Source organism: Myxocyprinus asiaticus, chromosome 14 (assembly GCF_019703515.2).
Source record: "Myxocyprinus asiaticus isolate MX2 ecotype Aquarium Trade chromosome 14, UBuf_Myxa_2, whole genome shotgun sequence".
NCBI classification, from domain to species: domain Eukaryota; kingdom Metazoa; phylum Chordata; class Actinopteri; order Cypriniformes; family Catostomidae; genus Myxocyprinus; species Myxocyprinus asiaticus.
The window spans coordinates 36,611,732-36,633,532 of record NC_059357.1 but is presented as its reverse complement, the minus strand read 5'-3'; the positions used below and the strand labels follow the sequence as shown (position 1 = coordinate 36,633,532).

The 21,801-nt window shown below is 36.8% G+C and overlaps 1 protein-coding gene across 2 annotated transcripts in view; it reads left to right on the top strand.

Moving 5' to 3' along the window:
• The window catches only part of LOC127451712 (adhesion G protein-coupled receptor E5-like), a 39,814-nt gene extending 18,216 nt beyond the window's left edge, over positions 1-21,598 (top strand). Inside the window, exons 1-18 of one of the 2 annotated variants that reach the window (XM_051716608.1) lie at positions 1,169-1,691; positions 4,061-4,141; positions 4,334-4,477; positions 4,865-5,014; positions 5,152-5,274; positions 5,567-5,610; positions 5,766-5,885; positions 6,646-6,799; positions 7,540-7,656; positions 11,099-11,286; positions 11,394-11,558; positions 12,916-13,110; positions 15,439-15,656; positions 15,768-15,834; positions 15,948-16,039; positions 16,250-16,418; positions 18,321-18,416; positions 19,533-21,598. In XM_051716608.1, the coding sequence (XP_051572568.1) occupies positions 1,664-1,691; positions 4,061-4,141; positions 4,334-4,477; positions 4,865-5,014; positions 5,152-5,274; positions 5,567-5,610; positions 5,766-5,885; positions 6,646-6,799; positions 7,540-7,656; positions 11,099-11,286; positions 11,394-11,558; positions 12,916-13,110; positions 15,439-15,656; positions 15,768-15,834; positions 15,948-16,039; positions 16,250-16,418; positions 18,321-18,416; positions 19,533-19,574 (2,193 nt within the window). In that variant the 5' untranslated portion in view covers positions 1,169-1,663 and the 3' untranslated portion in view covers positions 19,575-21,598. Of the gene's footprint in view, positions 1-1,168; positions 1,692-4,060; positions 4,142-4,333; positions 4,478-4,864; positions 5,015-5,151; positions 5,275-5,566; positions 5,611-5,765; positions 5,886-6,645; positions 6,800-7,539; positions 7,657-11,098; positions 11,287-11,393; positions 11,559-12,915; positions 13,111-15,438; positions 15,657-15,767; positions 15,835-15,947; positions 16,040-16,249; positions 16,419-18,320; positions 18,417-19,532 lie in introns of those variants that run through there. The other variant, XM_051716609.1, reaches the window with a different exon arrangement.
• The last annotated feature ends 203 nt before the right edge of the window (positions 21,599-21,801 follow it).

Genomic DNA, 21,801 nt, shown 5'->3' with positions numbered 1-21,801 from the left:
AAGAGTGTGACGTTACCTGAATCCCACTTTCTCATTCCTACAATGACCAGTCCTGTTACAAGGTCATTCCACAGCATCTCTATTTGGTTAAGGTCTGGGCTCTGATTGGGCCACTCCAAAAGGTGGATTTTCTTTTTTTGAAGCTTTCTATAGTTGATTTACTTCAATGTTTAAGGTCATTGTCCTGCTGCATCACCCAACTTCTACTAAGCTTCAGCTGGTGCACAGCCACCCTGACATTATCCTGTAGGATATCTTGATAAACTTGGGAATTAATTTTCCCCTCGATGATGGCAAGCGGGCCAGGCCCCAAGGCAGCCCAAAGTCACGATGCTCCCTTAACCATACTTCACCGTTGGGATGACGTTTTCGTGTTGGTGTGCAGTGCCCTTTTTATGCCATATGTAGTGCTGCGTGTTCTTCCCAAACAATTCAACCATAGTTTCATAAGTCCACATAACATTTTCCCAATAGCATTGTGGAGTGTCAAGGTGGTCTTTGGCAAACTTCAGATGTGCAGCAAAGTTTTTGTTGGAAAGCAGCGGCTTCCTTCATGGTGTCCTGCCATGGACAAAATGCCTGTTTAATGTTTTCCATATAGTAGACTCATGAACAGGAATGTTAACCAGTTCCAAAAATACCTCTTTTTGCTGTCAATCTAGGGTTCTTTTTTACCTCACTAAACATTCTGCGGTATGCCATTTGTGTCATCTTGGTTGGACAGCCACTTCTAGGGAAAGTAGCCACAGTACTAAATCGTCTCTATTTATAGATAATTTGTCTAACTGTGGACAGATTACTATCTAAGCTCTTCGAGATAACTTTGTAGCACTTTCCAGATTTATACAGAGCAACAATTCTTGATTGTAGGTCTTCTGAGATCTCTTTTTTTGCAAGGCATGGTCCAAAATCTTTAAGTGATTTTAATAAGTCAAAGTAGCTCTAAACCACACCTCCAATCGCATTTCATTAATTGGATGCCAGGTTTGCCAACTCCTGACTCTAATTAGCTTTTGTTGACGTCATTAGCCTAGGGGTTCATATACTTTTTCCAACCAACACTGTGAACGTTTGAATGATGTATTCAATATATACAGTACCAACTAAATATTTCAGTTAAAGTCACATTCTTCCTTGTGAAATAACGAGCAACCTACTGACTACTGTACTGTACTGTACAGAATTGCATCCACAGAACTCTTCGTGGCTTGAGTTACTTCATATTACAATGATGTTATGAATCCTATTTTCAGTCATTTTACAGCTGCCAACTCTTCTTTTCCCCTCCCTCTCAGAGTCAGCCAGAGCAGGGGGTGTGACTCAGCTGGACTGCACTCACAAAACTCTCTCAGGCACACACAGAGACACATCGAGAAAGACATAAGACTTAGTGTTAAAAGCAATATTGAGAAAAAGGAGGCATTCAAATTAAAAACTGTGCAACCTTGCTTCTGTTCTTTCTTTGATCAAGTTAGGAGTGGATACTCGACAAACCTTTATTGACAAACTGAAGATACTTCAAGACGTGCCTGGAGAAAGACTCCAGATTTAAGGGGTTCAAGACTTTTTACAGCTGAATTCATTTTATGGGATTGCTCAGAATCAAAACTTAAATTTCAAGTGGTTTAAACTTCTTTTTGAATGTATAAGTCACTCTTTCACAATGAGGCATGTGTATCTACTGATCCTGGGTGAGTCATATTTAATCTTTTTAGTTTTCAAATTTCCACTAATGAATGTTTAGCCAAATATCTGTGTGGAGCCACTGTGTGGTTTTGGGAGCTCAAATGGCAATTCTGCGAACAGCTGCATGTTTGTTGCAATTTCGAAAGCTATTTCAGAGGAAACTGCTACAGAGAGGAAAATCTGATGTCACAATGGGGTCGTTTTTGTCTGTATCAGGGTCCATGAGGTCTACTGTAGTAATCTGAAAAGCACTGGCCGAATATGATTAATAGAATATATTTTCATTACTGAGAGAGTTTTGCTCCTTTTCTCAGAAAGTCTTAAAACATTATACATACTTCATCACATAAATATTTGTGAAACATGCATGAATTCAGATGTAAAAATGACTGTGAAGAATCAGTACCGTACTTTGGATTTCAGTTCATGACAATGGGAAATAGATTGTTGTGAGACAAGAGATGATTGATACAAATGGGTAGTTGATGGTGCATAACATGTCAATGACCTTTTTTTTTAAATCAACATGAGTATTATAGGCTAAAATTTATATCATGTTTGTTGATATAAGGGCTGTGAATGGTCACCTTTTCTTTGATGTTTTTCTCAAATTTTAATCAATTTTTTTACCATTTTAAAGGGTCTTGTGGTGTGACAAATTAATTTTTATATATACAAATATTCCACACATAGTCTCTCAATTCATAAAAACTCAGTTCATACTAAAATGCTGTTTAAAAATAGTTTTAGATGGAGTAAGACACCAAAGATCAACTCAAAAGAATTTCATAGCAACTACCCAAATACAGCAAGTGCTCACGAACCTGCAAAGATAGAGAAAAATAACAGAAAAATAACATTTATTTGATTAAATATGCCCACAATTTGCAAGTTCAGTATGTGAAAATGTGGTAAAATGATAATACAAATTACTGAAACTTTGGTGGGTGCTATGTTTAGCTTGAAGTTAAGGCTTGAATTATGTGGGTATGATTTTGACAATGGAAAAATGACTGGTGGAAGCAATGAGGACAGGAAATCCAGGTGTTTTTTTGTGCCCAGATGGACTGAGAGGCCCGGGAAAGTGGGACAGTAATATCAACTCTATGGAAAGTTATTAAGAGGAATAAATGTCAAATAAACCTTACTGTTAGCTTGAAGTCTAAAAAGATCTGCATTGATTCAAAGAATAATTGTTTGCTCTGTGTTTGGTTATGAAATAAGTAAGACCACGCCTTCAGTTATGGTAGAGTCCACCAGTGTGGTTGTAAAAAGTGTTAAACCATGTTTGAACAGTTTTCTGTTTGACCCTGCGTTGTGGTCAGAGCATGTGATAGTGTGAAGGTCAGTCCTCTCACTGATAATGTGTCATGAACTCTGAGAGATAGATTTATTAATAGAAGAATTAGCTGATTTGTATGCTCAGACTGTTATTCCTCTTCAAAAGTGGTAACCTGCATATGTTACATTTAAGAACTATTTCTACCTTATCTAACCCTTAAAATTAGCTTTTTGTGTATTCAGGTGTATTCAGTTAAAATAATATTTTTGAGTTGAACCATAGAGACTCCACAGGTTTGTGAAAACCTTTATGATCATGTTATTTCTTTATTTTAGATCATAAATGCTCTTTCTTTTAAATTTCGTAAATCATAAAAACTTTGTGTATTTCCATGTTTAAAATAAAAAGAAAAAAATCCCAGTTTACTTTAAAGTCGGTCACTTCAATGCTGCATGAGTAGCTGATGCTATGAGAACTCCTCTCAGGACTGACGATCTCTGAAGCCCTTTAAAATCACACTAATCTATTGGCAGATGGCACTTGACGCTCCACCCTCATGTGTGCATTATTTCAGGCATATACACAGAAGCACAATGTCATTTCATCATAAGTTTTCTCTTCAGGGTCGCGAATTCAACTCTTGTAGGAATTGGCGCTCCGGCCACCACTTGACATCTCCTCTGTAGCAAAGGAAGGTTTCGTTCTGTTTTTACTTTTGTTGATGTCTTGAGACTGGCCTTCATTCGGCCAAGTGGCCAGACACAAAGTTTTCAGGGCAGATGGGTCTGACACAGGCCATGAAGCCCCTTGTGATAGTCAAACAGAAGGGAGACCTTGTCAATGCCTTTTTACTATCCTATTGGCTAGTAGCCATTGCTTTGTGCATGTGAATCAGTAGCACAACACTGTGTTACACGATTCCCATTGCGTAAGCTACGTACTGACACAACATCTCGTTCCCTCCTTTCAGGGAACTAAGGTTGCAGTCGTTACCAAGATGATTTTTAATGTGGTGTCTAATTTGTCTATATGTGCACTGAGCTTCACTAAACATGCAGAATATGCAGTAACATTCTTTATCTTTGCTTGCAGTTCTTTCATTTGCCCTGATGGAAAAGATCCTGGCAAAAACCTGCCCCCTTGGATTTATAAAGTCTAAAAAATTGTGTGTAGGTATGAACAAAAACCTAGGCTAAAATACATGATTAATTGCACACATACCTTACCAAGAAGTGTTGTGTCCTATTTTAGATAATTCTTACTCTTTTTAAGAGCATTAAAGATATAAATTTCCCTACTAAAATTCTTATTAATAAACTGTAATTGAAAAGAGCTGTGTTATTTTTTTTTCTGTCATTGCAATAGATGAGAATGAGTGTGAATTTGAAAATCCAATTTGTGGAGAAAATGCAGTTTGCTCAAACACAAATGGCAGCTACTATTGTGAATGTAAAGAAGGGTTTGAGCCAAAAGACAGATTCAAACAAGAGAATGGGACTACATGCAGAGGTAATGAGAAATTCTAAAAATGGATTGATGCATCTCAGGTATGACATCTGTGCAGCAGAGACATAATCAGAGTGACTATTTTTTCATTTCAGAAATTAATTTATGTGTGAAGGATAAAATGTATTGTGTCTTTAATGCAAATAATAGACAACTTTATTTTAAATATTTGTTTTTTTATAAATTTCTTGCCATTCTTTATTTTCCCGTCTTTTTTTAATGTGATTACGCCATTTGCAAAGCTTCATGGCATTGTGTCTTTTTTTTTTTACAATTTTCAAATTATTATTTTTTTAAATGTCAATGGAGAAAATGAATGGGAAAATAATTCTGAAGTGAGGGTTTCAAGTTTGCATGTCTTTTTATTTATGATCTGTCACTAAATAATAGACAGGGATGAATGCAAAGATGATCCAGGTCTTTGTGGAAAAAATACAACATGTCATAATACCCCTGGCAGTTTCAACTGCACATGTGCTGCAGGCTTCAGACTGAAGTCAGGGAAAATTTATTTGACGGAACTAAATGATCTCTGTGAAAGTAAGCCCCATTAAAAATCTAATTTTGTTTAAAAGAAAAAACATGAATCATGTGATAATTTACTTATTTAAAAATATGGAGCAGTCAAAAATATCTTCTTTTTGAGAATAAAAAATGCCGTTTTCCTTGTGTTGAAGGTGTATGCATCCTTGATAAATTAAACTGTGGAGGAGGACACTGCCAGAATGGCAACAATGGCCATGAATGCAAGTGCAATCCGGGATTCACCAACTATGGTCACAAGACTATGAAATGCACAGGTTATTGTTTGAATAGCACTCTTGCTGGTTCCTTTGAAATCATTAGTTATGAATGGAGACTAGGATTGCTTAGTTTGAACTCTTAGAATTAAACATCTGCAATTAATTCAGCCTGAACCACTCACTTGACTCCATGATTTGTTTTGTTGATAATTTGAGCCTTATGTGTGCTATATACAGTATTTATGTGTTTGTTTTTTTGTTTTTTGTAAACTTTGGAAAAATCTCTTCAGGAAATGCAAATTTAGTTGAATTTCTTATTTAATGCTTGCTTTATGTGTTTTCTCTTCAGAGCTTAACTGTGACACATTTATGAATAAGAGCAAGACATCACAGGTACTGTCTGACTCGAGTTGGATTTCTGAAACTGCTACAGCATTACACTCATTACACTCACCAGAATGCTGATATCTCTTTTCTTGTGTGTGTGTGTGTGTGTGTGTGTGTGTGTGTGTGTGAGTGTGTGTTTGTTTTTTGTTTTGTTTGTGTAGGTATCTTCAAAACTAACAAAAATTGTCTCTTTGATGAGCAACAGCTGTTTGGTGCTGATTCCGAGTGAGTCTGCCAGGAAGGAACCTTATGAACAATTTGATGGAGAAAGACTTTTAGAGGTTACACTTCATACATCTTTGCTGTTTTATTGCAGAAATGCAAAAGTTACAGTGTATATTGGCTAAATCATGTGCTGCCAAGAGCTTTGTAGAGGTGGGAATTCAATGAGATTTAATTGCGCCCGCTGATATCTTTATTTATATGTACACGCTGTCTGTGTTGTTCTAGCAAAGCTAGGCCTATTCTGGTTGACCACCATTTGTATGTGAGTATCAATCCTCTCGATACAATCAGTATCGGAAGTATCGATACTCTAGGATCGTTCCGCCCACCTATAAGAGTTAACTCCAAAAATGTGTGGCAATTGACTGGATGTGTTACAGTATTATTCAGGTACGTTGCTAAAAATATTGACTTTAACGTACTTGCACAGCAATATTCTCTTCAAACTGTTGCTCCGCCATGACAGCAGTAAAAGCGAAAGTTCACACTAATGTCTGCTATAGCACCCCTTGTGGCAATGCTGAAAAAGCAACACTTGAGTTAGGTCTTGCACATTTAAGAACGCAACGACGCACAAAATCAAACGTGTGAAACTAGATGCATCTGCATTCAAAATACTTGCATAGAGAACTGTAACAGGCTTAAGATGCAAGTTTTTGCACTAAAATACAGCGTGAAGAAGTGGCGCAATTGTTTAGTGTTTTCAACCCTATATATTGTACCTCTGATTTAAAGAGCAGACATCAAATGGGTGCTTATACTTAAACTTAATTATTTTGCACAAATCTTTCCCAACCACCACCCACCCCTATATAGAAACTTCTGAATGCCCTGGATGACCTTCTTCATGATGGGTTTCAACCTGATAACAATATGGTTTCAGTGTTGTTTGATATTGTGGAAAGTGCATTAACACTGATCGGACCTTTTCTAAAAAACACCCAGACCCAGAGGTCATCCAAAAAAACTGGTAAGGAATATACTTCAGTATTTCACTTTCATACAATATATCAGCTTATCTGTTAGTAATAGCATGACTGACACTGTAGAATTGAAGGTGCAGAACAAGAAAGCTTCTTGAAATAAACAGTATATAAAAAAAAATGCAATGTCGTACATCATAGTATTTGTGATAGCAGTACACATTATTAGTGATAAGGCAAGCATCACACTGACTGTTGCTTATACTTAGGGTTAGGGGTTTGAACAAACCCCTTACCAAAGTATTTAACTTTGGTGCGTAACTCGTCCTGCATGTTTGTGCTACTGACATGAATGATAACTCAAACCGTGTGGCTTGTTGAGTGTTCTATTACTTTTCTAAGTGATCAAACTTAGCGATTTTTCCTGGCAGATGAAAAAATGGACTTACATATCATAGAAACTTTATTTCATAGGCTTTTTTGACTTGGGACAGTAAGCAATCACCTAGCAATTTCCCAGAACACCCAAGCAACCACAAAAATGCCCTAGAAACCACTAAGAACACTTTAGCAACCACCTTGCAATGCTCTGGCCACCACCCACAACACCTAAGTGTCATGGTGGAAAGTTTTTACATGGGGAAGGACTACTCATGTTTTCTTCAGAAAATGTAAAAAATCATATTGTTAGCTTAGTATAGGCCAATGTCTACAGAATTGTTTTGGTTGTCTATTTATTACATTGCTCTAAATCCTCTATCATTTCTAATGTGTTTTTACCTTTAAGAGGTGGAGCTGTTGGTAAAGAGAGGCAGTTCTCAACCTGAGGGTCCCTTCATGATATCCACCAACACCACACGATTTTCATCCCACTGGGACACAGCAACAGGCAACAATTATCTAGGTATTTATGCTTTGATTAATGACTAAATGTTTGATTACTAGGGCTGTCAATTTGTCAATGTATATGAATTGAATGATTTAAAAAATAATAATGTTGTAAAAAATGAACACATTTAAACATTTAATCTGACCTTTAAAATTCCATGATTAGAGATTTCCCTACCATGTCAGCAGTTCCATCCATTTCAAAGCATGTTTTCTGAGTCCGCAGTCAGCCCAGCCCCAACAGTTACTACAGTACTTTCCTCCGAGGAACACTTGGGTAGAATTTTTTAAGAATATGGCACTGTTCTTTACCATGTACAGTGAAAGTAACTAACATTCTGCCTACCATCTCCTTTTGTGCTTAATGGAAGAAAGCAAACTGATCTTAGTGTGAATTCGGCAGCAGTATTCGAGGTCGCCCAATAGTGGATTTGCCGATACCGATATCTAAGGTGGAAAAGGCAGATAACCGATAAATCAGCCAATAGTTTTTCAAATTGATTTATAGAATGTAAAAAAACAAAAACATATTCTTTCTTTATTATGGTGGGCAAAGACAAAGAGTCCAAAATAAATAAAATCCCAGATGCTGTTTTTGTTTTCTTTTTTTTTTTTTTTTACCAAAATCCTAATAATAACTAGAAAAAAAAAAGAAAAAAAAAAGATTTGCTACATAACCCAGGACTTCTAAGTATAAACAAGCCCACACTGGGGACTCTTATTCTGAAATTACTAAATGATGAAATCTGCAGTTATCGACACATTTTTGCTGATAAACAATAGTTCCAAAAAGCAACTACCAGCACCGATTAATCTGTAAAACTGATATATCGGTCTACCTCTAATCAGTAGGTCTAAAGTTCTTCAGCTGAAATCATTCTGTGCTAGGGTTGCAATGGTATGAGATTTTCACAGTACGATAACCATCTCAGAAAATATCACGGTATCATGGTATACGGTATTACACAATTATTATTATCAGTTACAATGACCCTTAAAGGAGTGGAAACAGTTTTTTTTTTGTTGTTGTTGTTGTTGAACAAACGCTTTATTATAATTGAAACTTCAAGCCTTTTTTTTTTAATTGAAGTATGTGTAAAAAAAAGTCTCCCTTTTGAAAATAAATAAAATAAATAGAATAAATAAGAAAGCTAACAGAATTATAATAATAAACCCAATTATAAACATGATAAAAAAAATTACCATGTAACAATAACATGTTATATAACTAAAGCTTGTTAGTTTACATGTTAGCACTGCATGTTAAATTAACTACTAAATGAAAAATATCATCAGCTGTGTGAGCTTTTAAAGTAATGTCCTATGATTATTAATAATTAACATATACTGTAGGTGCACAACAGTTCAGACAGACTGCTCCTGTCTGTACCTTCAACTCAGTGGTTCTCAACTGGTTTTGCTTCAGGATGCAGATTTTACATTGGAAGTCAAGTGGCGACACACCATAGTAAAAATATAACCTGTATTTAATGTATCCTGGGTCGCATTTCTTTTTATGTTGCATAGTTTTGTTCATGGTTTTCAAGTACAAGGACATGCATTGTGACATTATTTTTGTTGTTGACGTCAACAACAAAAGCAACAGGAAGTTTTCTCTTCCCCCCTTTAAAAAATTGAAGAGCATATTTATATGAGCTCATTATTATCCAGTTTGTTTCCTAATTTCAAATATAATTCAAACAGAACATACATATTACACAGGAGGAAAGGCTCCTCATTACCATGGTTAGGTCAGTGTAGCTAGTCTTAAATAATAATAATAATAATAATAATAATAATAATAACAAATTATAGTATTTATGAAAAAATAAATACTAGCTGAAACACATCTTGAAACTTTAACTGCCACTGTTGATATAAAATTAGGTCTAATATATTCAGATTATTTCATATGAAACTATAACATTTTGTCAAAATATAACAGTTACTTTTACTCATGTAAAATCGTGAAACAATTTTGTAAAGGGGATGATGTATAATGAAAAAAAATTAGCGCATAGCACAGTGTTGCTCTTTTCCTCCTCAGTGCTTTTTGGCATGTCAGGGCTGCCTACTGTTTGAGAGGTTCGACTTGACTTCCTCTGTAACGTTTTAAACTAGAAAAGTCTCACTAGAATTGAAATTGATCACATCAGTTTTGAGGTCTGCGCTCCGCAGTATCGAGGGAAGCCCGGTTGTTGCACATGCGTGCCAGAGAAAAGAGCAGATCATTAGCACGAGCTGGTTCCGTTTCAAGCCTTTAGCTGATTGCAAGATTATCATTAAATCTGCCTCGCCAGTCCTAAATAGGCTATCACTTGGGCGGCCGCCAAAATATCTTCAATGGGAGAACCACGGCATTGTTCTTTTCCTGCTGTCCACGACCCAATCCGAATAGACCTGCGACACACTTTTGGGTCATGACCCACCAGTTGAGAAACACTGATTTAACTCACACACACTCACTTATGTCAGACCACCTCGCTTCTCTCTGACATTTCCTCCGCTGCATGTGTGTGTGGCGCAAGTTAACGAGTCTGACAGGCAGATGAGGAGGAAAGGAGATGCGCACACGCAGGTAAGATACCGTGAAACCGGTATACCGCTGCAACCCTAGTCTGTGCTTACCGATAATTTTAATCACTGCCCCCAGTGGCCAAAACTAGAAGTGTTGTTGAATGTATAGACGTCAAAAGTGTGTTTTAAAGCGAGCTGTTTTTACTGGAAAATGCAACCTCCGAATTGCGCTTACCATTGTTTTTGTGAATGAGAATACTTCCTGGTTTCCATGGAACCAGAGCCTGTGTCTCTGAGGCTGTTCACGAAATTCGCTATCAGTAGCACCACAGGGAAAGGTAAACACAGTTGCATTAATGCACAAATTTCTGATGGGAGATGATGCTTGTCAGAAATTCAGCAGAAGGGGCTGATTTCAGGTTACCAGAACATTCTATTTCAAATGGGTTAGGATCAGCATGAGGGTGAGTAAATGATGACAGATACGTCCTTTTGGGGTGAACTACTCCTTTTAATTCAAAGGAAAAACATATCTTTGTAATATCTTAATAAGTGGGCTTTTTTCAGCAAATATTGATATTAAATTTGATTAATGGATTGGTGGTGGCATAGTGGGCTAAAGCACATAACTGGTAATCAGAAGGTTGTTGGTTCAATCCCTACAGCCACCACCATTGTGTCCTTGAGCAAGGCACTTAACTCCAGGTTGCTCCAGGGGGATTGTCCCTGTAATAAGTAGGTCTGTATGTTGCTTTGGATAAAAGCGTCTGCCAAATGCATAAATGTAAATTAATAAAAGTGTTGTGAATATCATGTAATTAATTTGATTACAAGTTTTAATCGATTGACAGCCCTATTGATCACATTTCTACAGTTTGACTATAGAAAGTAATTTATATATGATCATTTAACTAATTAATTGACTTGTATCTGTGAACCAGGCTTTACAACTGCAGCTCTCCTCAGCTACAAAAGTCTGGAAAAATCACTCAACAGATTTTTTGGCTACATAGAGGGACCAGAAAACAAACATTTCAATATTAATTCCAGAGTAGTAACTGCCATTGTTAGCAACAAAGAAACAGGCCATCTGGAGAAACCTGTAATTCTCACATTCTCTCACTTGAGGGTATGGAGCCATATTAAAACTTGGCTTTTCATTTACCACATACAGTACAGTGTGTTTTACCCATGACGTACTATTAATGAGCATTTTTAAATGTACATTTCTCCCAGCCCACAAATGAGAACCACACCTGTGTGTTTTGGGACCCTTCACTGCAAGGTGGTGCATGGTCCACACGTGGCTGCACTACCATGAACTCTAGTGATGTTCAGACGGTCTGTTCCTGTAATCACCTAAGCAGCTTTGCAGTACTGATGGCACTCTATGACATTGGGGTTTGTATTTATTATGTTTGTCACAACAACTGCTCATCTTGAGCACATAAGAGAAGTGGAACTTTATTTTAAAAACCAAAAATAACATCCTTTTTTACCAGTAGTTCCTGTTCCAAGCACTAAAGGTTTTGTTTTCTACAACCTAGGTATCATACATACATCTCCAAGATGTTTGTTCAAGAGTGTTACCTCTGGAAAGCATCACATTCTAATTCTTGTGTTCAATCATTTGATAAAAATATTTGTACAAAAGCAGATTTGCATTCTAAATCATAACTGCCTCAAAGACATCTGCTGAATGCCCTCTTGATATCTGTGAGGAAATGTATTAGCGGCTGAAACCTAGACAGAGTGCAACAAATATAACCGAATGCGTGTGTCTCTAAACACATTTTTAAAACTTGAACACACTTTAACTAGACACGGCATCTACAAAACGCAGCGGTCCTGCACAAGATGTTAAAAAACAGTGAGACGCGCTACAACGGTCAAAGATGTCCATCTAGCACATGTTTGCATAGAAAAACTATTGAAAAACAGCACAGTTGGAGACCAAAAACATGTACCATTTAGGTAAATGTGAATCATGTAAATTGGATTTCACAACCGTTAAGTTTGTATTAGTTCCCAATGGCTGATTCCAAATGTTATAATTAATGGCCGTCATTAAAGGAAATACTCAAACTGTGCGCTAATTTGCATACTTCTGCACTATTCTGCACCATTTGTAGTGTAATTAGTGTTGTCTAGAGTAGTTTGTTCACACTGAAAAATTTTATGAAAAGAAGTGTTCCATGAGTACCTGGATGATGTATTTCTTCAACTGAAATAAAGTGAGGAATGTTGGGTACATCATGTACTCAACGGTCGGTCGCGGCTAGCGCTATAGCATAAGAGGCAAAGTTACCTAGCCACAATGCTGGCCTGACAAAACAATGTAATTAATGGTGAATGTGGCAACTAGCGAAACTTCTGTAAAGACAGCACCTTGCAAATGTGTGTTGAGTTGACTGAATTTAGTGCTAAAGCTAGCAGCAACACATTGTGAACTGAAGAAGGGCAAATGTTTTCACTGTAGTTCCATTTGATACAATACTACACTTTGAAAATTCATGGCAGAGTGCATAGTGAAAGTGAACAGTGCCATTTTAGAAGCAGCTTCAATATAGTAACCCCTGTATAGAGTCGCAGCTCTATTACAGAGCAGAAACGCTATCAGTGTGGAAGCACAAAGCGAGCTTGCTGTTGCAGTCACGCTGCATGTGCATACAGTCTATGAAACAGGCCTAGAGATGAATAGTTTTCTTGCTTTAAGTGAAATCTTAAACCTCATTTAATTTCTTGATCTGTCACACAGGATGTTTATGAGCTGCGTCTGATCACATGGGTGGGACTGTCGCTGTCACTGGCCTGCCTTCTCATCTGCATTGCAACATTTTATTTTGTGCACTCTATCCAGAGCACACGCAACACCATCCACCTGCATCTTTGCATCAGCCTCTTCATCGCTTACTTTGTCTTTCTTGTGGGGATCACCCGCACAGACAATAAGGTAAACCATCCGGCCAAAGTTTATTAAAAATTTTTTTTTAAGTTCTGCTTACTTATTAGGGTTTACAGTATATACATATATATACATATATATACATATATACACCTCTGGGAAAAAATTAAGAGACCACTGCAAAATTATCAGTTTCTCTGGATTTACTATTTATGGGTATATGATTGAGTAAAATGAACATTTTTGTATTATTCTATAAAGTACTGACAACATTTCTCCCAAATTCCAAATAAACATATTGTCATTTAGAGCATTTATTTGCAGAAAATGACAACTGGTCAAAATAACAAAAAAGATGCAGTGTTTTCAGACCTCGAATAATGCAAAAAAAGAAGTTCATATTCATTTTTAAACAACTAAATTTTTAACTTAGGAAGAGTTCAGAAATCAATATTTGGTGGAATAACCCTGATTTCCAATCACAGCTTTCATGCATCTTGGCATGCTCTCTACTAGTCTTTCACATTGCTGTTGGGTAACTTTATGCCACTCCTGGTGCATAAATTCAAGCAGCTCAGCTTTGTTTGATGGCTTGTGACCATCCATCTTCCTCTTGATCACATTCCAGAGGTTTTCAATTGGGTTCAGATCTGGAGATCGTGCTGGCCATGACAGGGTCTTGATCTGGTGCTCCTCCATCCACACCTTGATTGACCTGGCTGTGAGGCATGGAGCATTGTCCTGCTGGGAACATTCTCAGAGCAGAAGGGAGCACGTTTTCTTCCAGGATAACCTTGTATGTGGCTTGATTGATGCGTCCTTCACAAAGACGAATCTGCCCGATTCCAGCATTGTTGAAGCACCCCCAGATCATCACCGATCCTCCACCAAATTTCACAGTGGGTGCAAGACACTGTTGCTTGTAGGCCTCTCCAGGTCTCCATCTAGCCATTAGATGACCAGGTGTTGGGCAAAGCTGAAAATTGGACTCATCAGAGAAGATGACCTTACACCAGTCCTCTACGGTCCAATCCTTATGGTCTTTTGCAAACCTCAGCCTGGCTCTTCTTTGCTTCTCATTGATGAAGGGCTTTTTCCTAGCTTTGCATGAATCCAGCCCTGCCCCTAGGAGCCTGTTTTGAACTATCGTCACCATGCACTTCACCCCAGCTGCCGTTTGCCATTATTTTTGTAGGTCACTTGATGTCTTCCTACGGTTGTTCGAATGAGTTGGCGGTCATCCCGTTCAGTGGAGAGTCGTTTTCGCCCTCTGCCAGTCTGTAGCTTTGTTGTCCCTAATGTCTGCTGCTTGACCTTGTTCTTATGAACCGCCGTCTTTGAAATTTTAAAGATGGAAGCAACCTGATGCTCACTGTATCCCTCTGCCAGTAAAGCCAGAATTGAACCCTTCTTTTCCTCACTGAAAACTTTTCTTTTCAACTCTTTTGGCATGGTCAATAATTATTTTTTAAATTAAATTACTTTTGAGGTACTACTAGCACTGTTTTTGCCATCCAGCTGGTCCTATTGAAGAGGATAGTGATGACCACAGCAGTGGTTTTTATACTTTTTCTTGTTAAATAAGATTTGGTTCAGGTGATCTCCTAATCAGTACCTTAGAATGAGGTGTGTTTGTGTTGGAATTCAACAGACACTGGAATGGAATGGCTGCCATACATGTAGAGATGCTGATTTAAAAATTTTTGGAGTGGTCTCTGTGACAAGGAGGTGGGCGTGGCCGGGTCGTGAGGATGCACGCCCGGCACTGAGTTGCCCAATCAGCAGGAGAGAGATAAAGGAGGAGCTGGGGACACCAGAGGGAGAGAGAAAGAGAGACGCACGCGGTCGCTGTGTGTGTGCGTGTCTGTGTGTTTTATGGTATGTTTAAGTTCCTTTGAGTCATTAAAGTTTACGCTGACTGCTCAGCTGGTTCCCGCCTCCTCCTTGCCCATTGTGTGAACTCGTTACATTGGTGACAAAACCCGGGAAGGAGGAGGGGCACGCTGTCTGGGAGAACTCACAGCTGCCGTCCGGCAGGGAGGTGGAGGAGCCCGCTGCCGTCCGCCAGGTGGCAGAGGAGCCGTTGCCATCTGCCAGGGGACGGAAGACCAGCTGACGTCCACCGGGAGGCAGATGAACTGCTGCTGTCCGCCAGGGGACGGAAGAGCCACATATATATTTCATGCCAAATATATTTGAAACACATTGTAAATACAGTATATGTTGTAACAGCACGGTTGGTAGAAATATGTTTTCAAACTATAAATTTTGTTAAACCATCAAAATATATTTATATGGCCATTTCTTTTCCTATATTTTAAAAACATGAAAAAACATGATAAACATCCCTTTGCTTCTACCTTTGTTATTGGTCAGGTGGGCTGCTCAATCATTGCAGGCATGCTGCACTACTTCTTTCTGGCTGCGTTCTGTTGGATGTGTCTGGAGGGAGTGCAGCTCTTCCGTATGGTGGTGCTGGTCTTCAACACAACTCTGAGACCAGTCTATATGATTGCAGCTGGTTATGGAGTTCCCGCTGTTATTGTGGCTGTTTCAGCTGCAGTGTCTGCAAAAGGATATGGCACAGAGAGATAGTGCGTTTTAGATTTATAACTTATCATTGATAATCTCTTATAATCTTAGAAAGGTCTTAGAATTTCAGATGTGTTTATGATGGTGTTAAGATGTTTCTTCCTTACATTTAGCTGTTGGCTGAACTTTGAAGATGGCATAATCTGGAGCTTCTATGGGCCAGTGTGTGTGATAATAATTGTAAGTACCTCTAAGTTTTTGTTAAAAAAGTTTGTTTAAAATGTCACATACAAACAGTTCTCTCTGTAAATGAAAGAAATTATTTGATATCAGCTTTTATTTTTTTGTTTCAGGTTAATGTGTTCTTCTTCCTCATAACTATATGGAAGCTGGCAGAGAAATTTTCCTCCCTCAACCCAGACTTAGACAATCTACAGAAAATCAAGTGAGAATGTTATTAAAACCTGATAGGTATTGCATAGAAGATTGCATTTTAAAACCTTATCCACTGCTGCAATAATACAAGCTTATATTTAATAAATGTAATATGCAAAGTCACACAACTGGGGTCTTTGTGGTCTGTTTTTAGTGTGTGTATCTTTACTGTCCGCCAGTGTGTCCTCTTAAGCTTTCAGATCTCTGTCTCCCTCTACAGGACATTTACAATCACTGCGATTGCTCAACTGTGTGTCCTCGGCATCATGTGGGTGTTTGGCTGTTTTCAGTTTGATAAGGGCACGCTGGCAATGTCATACATCTTCACCATACTAAGCAGTCTGCAAGGGGTGCTGATGGTCATCATGCATTGTTGGCTTTCGAAACAAGTGAGTCCTGTTCACTGTGACTGAAAAGGAAATTTAATTTCTCCACTGGCTTTTTTGTAAATGTTTAGCACAAGACATGTAAAGAAAATAAACAGAAAAAGAATAACCATCTTTGCATTTCCTGAAGCCAGTGAAAGCCTGCAAAAGAAAATGTTTATATTTTTAGGTAACTATATGTTGCAGGCTTCAGTTCAGGTCTGCAAATAAAATGCTGTATTAAAGCCACATTGACAGATGGCATGCACCTACGGTTAAATATATGCAAGGAAGACAAAACCAATTACTTTTCAGTATGAAAATACATTATGTAGATGTAAGAAAGGAGACCAATCGCAAATTAGTTTGTAAATGTTACAATGATGCGATCGTTCTTAGTTACATTATGAACATTCTATCCATGTAGGCCAATGGGAGATTTTCAAAATGTAATCTTAAATGAAAGTAGAAATATAAAACACACCTGAGACTGAAGTTTAAATGGTGTCTGTTAAAGCAGAGTTCACCCAAAACTGAAAGTTCTCTCATCATTTACTCACCCTCATGCCATCCCGGATGTGCATGACTTTTTTTCTTCTGCTGAACCCAAATGAAGATTTTTAGAAGAATATTTCAGCTCTGTAGGTCCATACAATGTGAATGGTGATCAAAACTCCAAAAGCTCCAAAAAGCACATACATGCAGCATAAAAGTAGTCCATGAGACTCCTGTGGTTAAATCCAAATCTTCAGAAGAGATTTGATAGGTGTGAGTGAGAAACAGATCAATATTTAAGTGTTTTTTTTTTTTTTACCATAAATTCTCCTTCCTGCACAGTAGGAAAAGGACTTCAATATGATCTGTTTCTCACCCACACCTTTCTTGAAGATATAGATTTAACCACTGGAGTCATATGGATTACTTTTATGCTGACATTATAAGCTTTTTGTAGCTTAAAAGTTCTGGTCACCATTCACTTTCATTGTATGGACCTACAGAGCTGAAATATTCTTCTAAAAATCTTTGTTTGTGTTCAGCAGAAGAAAGAAACTCAAACACATCTTGGATAGCGTTAGGGTTAGTAAATGATGAGAGAATTTTCATTTTTGGGTGAACTATCCCTTTAAAGCAGAAGTTTAATAGATTAATCCACTAACAAGAACGTTTTAGTAATATCAATGCAGTGCTTCCTTGCAAGCACTGTAATAAATATAACTTTGACACGGAGCAGGCAGAGAGAAATGACACATTAAGATGAGTTATATTTTTTTCAGACTACTGTAATTCTCAGGTGGGAGGTGGTTGGGTGTAATATGCTTTTTATTAAACAGATTTCATGCATGTGCTGGGTCATTTGATGATCCAGGGTTGTCTCATGACAAAAATGTCTCCGTACAGACTTTTTGCCTGCATTACCAAAATGTCATTGTTATGCCGTTTTAACCTCAATTCGGACGATTCCGTCACAGGCTCTGCAATCTTCAGATTTATCTGAAGTTAAGTTACATTATACAATCATATTCATATTTTAGATCCACTAACCCAGCCCTATCCCTAACCTAACCACTAACATATAAAGTACAGTCACAATAACTTACCAAATGACTCATACTGCATTTAAAGTCTCCTGAAACCATACGAAAGCTCTGTTTGAGGAACAGAGTGAAAGTGAAGGTTTTAATCACTAAAAATGTTCCTCTGGGAAAATACATCCAAACATTAGATTGTCGCAATCAGTCACATGACATGCAAGAGCCAATGAGTTGATTAAACGACATCAGAGTGACATTTAAGTAGTGCAGGTAAAAAAAAGTACCCAAGTGACATTCTGTCATGAGATTGTGTAGGATGATCCCTATAAACTAGCATAAAAAAACAAGACAATCAAATCATCAGTGTTCTCTTTGTCTGTTTACTTCCCAACAGGTAAGAGATGAGTATGCCAAATTCCTGTCATTTATCTGTGCACCACAGAAGCGGAAATACTCAGAGTTCAGCTCAAACCAAACAAGCAAATCCCAGGTAAACTCTTTCTAGACAGGGGACGTTCGCTGACTGTCTCTGATTATACAAAAATGGAATCCGCTAAAAGGCTGAGGTGCATGTTCATTGTACCATTAGCATTAATATATTGAGGACATTAACCGCAATAATCCTCAGCGCAACAATAATACGGAAAGATCAAATACCAGCTGCACCCTCTGAAGAGAAACATTAGCATTTCTTATTAACATATGTCCTTTCCAAATGTTTAAGAGGGGTGGAAATAATCACTGCACTGTAAAAAATGTCTGTAATTTGAACAGTAAAAGACTGTAAAATAAAATGTTAATTGATTAATGAGTATTAACTGTAAAATATACAGTAACATTTTTTAATATAGTTTAAAAGGCAATACAGTAGTTTTTACAATAACATTTTGTAAAAATTAATTTTAGATGTAAAAAGTATGATTTTCCTTTATAATTAATGGTAAAAATTTAAATTATGTTTAACAAGAGAGTACATTTACTTTTTACAGTAAATTATTCTCTGCATGACCCATCATATTTCATTATATGTTGTGGGAATAGTTATGTTTCTTCTTATTTTTAATATCAGTTACATACATTGTGTTTTATATTTAATGTAGTTTAGTTAATGTTTACTGCATTATTTAAATTTCACATGTGTTATCCTTATGGTGTTTAACAACTGAGCACTGTCTCTACATGTTTATTAGTCATTGCTCCTGGAAGAGCCACTATTGATGAACTTCATGTCATCATGTGCCCTTCTGTAATTACTACAGTGATTAACAATATCTTATAAAGTAAAAAGCAGATTTTTACAGTTTCAGAAGTTTAATATGTAGTTATTACTTTTTTTTACTGTAAATGTAACAATTTTTTTTACAGTGCCAGCGTGGTCATGTAAATTACAACAGTAACTGCAAATTTTTAAATTGTTCTGTAAAGTTTTTACATTTTTACTCTAATTTACATAAATATTCTGGCAACCACAGCTGGCAATTTATTTATTTATTTTTTCATTTTTACAGTGTGCAGCATTTTAGTCAATCTAAACTTTGGGACTTCTTGTAATAACTAGTTGTGACTGTGAATATCAATGAGCTTGTGATGTGAACTTTTTTTACAGGCATCCAGGAGCGTTCAGCACACAGGCAAATCCAACATTTAGGAGATCAAGTCAACAGACCATTGTCAGTTTTGCAAGTTTGCATGCAACATTGTATTTCTGTATCTGCTGTCTATATAGAAATGGTTATATTCCGTGTTGGTAACACTTTACATTAAAGTTCCTTTTGTTAAGAGATAATAAAGGGGTTTTATTAATTAATAATAATTCATTTACTAATGCATTCTAAATCATTGATATGTGGTTATAACAACATCCATATAAAGAGTGACTTTCATGCGATACCTGCTAAACAGTGAGCCCTTTTACCTCACATGTTACAAATGCTTAACAACACTTGTTCAACAATAATTTCTAAAAATGTAGGACTAGGTAAAACCATTCTTTTTCTTGACATCAGTGTGCCAAAGAAAGTGGCAACACAAGTGAGTCAAGACATTATAATAATTAATATAAACACAAAGCAGACTGTAGTAAAATGACATAATCCCTCCTTTTAATCTCACTAATCTATTTTTACTACATTGTGACAAATCATGAAATAGGGCATTTATTTTTTTAATAAGTATGGATAAATGTGTTTATTTAGCATTTATAGCATGCAAGTTTAAATGCTCACTATTAGGTAAGTATTGAAAAGTTGCTCTTTTTATGTCTGTTGCTATAACTGCAGATAAATGATTTATAATGCATGTGTTAATGACTTATTTATTTATGAACCCCGTTATAAACCCTTCACAAAGGGAACATTCATGTAAAGTGCTATCTCTGCATTTATATCTAAAAAAAAAAAAGAAGTTTGTTAGTTTTTAAATTTGTAGGTTGCACCAAGTAATTATTTTGTTCATATTGTGCTGGCTGATATGAGACATTATTAAATGTTAGTACTGTAGAACGTATCTAATTTTGGTTATCTGCTTGGACACCTGTTTAAAATTTAAGTGAACTGAGTTTATACAGAAAAGGTTGGTCTCATAGTAAAATCTTTTCTGGCTGGAAAAGGCCTAGGATGATGTGTTTGCAGTTGCCACTTGCTTTGATATTTTGTACATAATGTAACGACTTTCATAAATGTTTAGGAGAAGCTTAAGTGTCCAAATATTTATTTCCTCCGCTGCAGCTGTTTGTAAGATAATGTTGCAAGGTAAGACAACTTGAGGTAAATTTTTTGTTTTTAAAAACGTTTAAAACATAAAAACATAAAACAGTGATTTTTGAATTTTTTTTTTTTATTTATGGACTGTTCATATATTACCTAAAGTGTAGATGCTGGCCACAAAGAAGAACTTTGTCCATATTTATGTGTGTGTATATGTACTTGTTGTGCATTTTTAATCTGCTAAAATGTTAAAGCTGAGCTTTAATGCATTTTTTATTTCCTGAAGCGTTCCTGGACCTCAACTGGTAGAATGGCACCAACACCAAGGTCATGGGTTTGAATTCCAGGAAACATATACAATGTATACCTTGAATGCAGTGTAAGATGCTTTTGCAAATAGCATCTATGGACCTTATTCACAGTATCTTTGATTTTTATTGGGAATGACAACGAGGTGGCAAGGGATAGACTTACCATCTCTTCAATGGCACGCATGGTATAAAGCTGGTAAAAGCTCCTCGATCACATCTGATTTTCCACAACTCACGAGTTTTTTGTCATAGTCTTGGAAAGATGATTTTTTTTTCAATGTTTTGTCCGCAGAATGATCCAAAAACCCTTTAAACTGCAGTACAACCCATTGAAGAGACTGTGCATCTATTCCTCACAGCCTCGTTGTCATTCATGTCAAAAAGATGGCGTGCTGTGAATAAACGCATTTCAAACCGGTTGTTTTCTAAATGAATGTAATCTTCTAAAGTGTTTTTAACAAAGGTCAAACAATCTAATCTTTCAAACTTATCATTACTGAGGTCACTGATCTCTGACCCTGTCATTTTGTACATGTAATTACCTACCTGCACTTTGCCTGACCTGCCTGCCACTATTAAATGTTATTTTGTTATTATTTTATTTAATCTTTTTATGTTGCAGGGTTTTGATATTAAACATTTTATTTAGAAACTCATCACATCTTGGATATCTGCCTCTTTGAAATTGATGCTTATAAGAGCCGGAACGTTTTTTTGATATGCAAGCTTGATTTCAGAGTGTGCATGCAGTGCTCTTTTGGGATCCCCTGAATCAACTATAGGTGAAAACAAGAATAAATTACATCACAGGCGAAGGAAGGAGAATTTGATTAGATGTGATGTGCATTATATGGAAGAA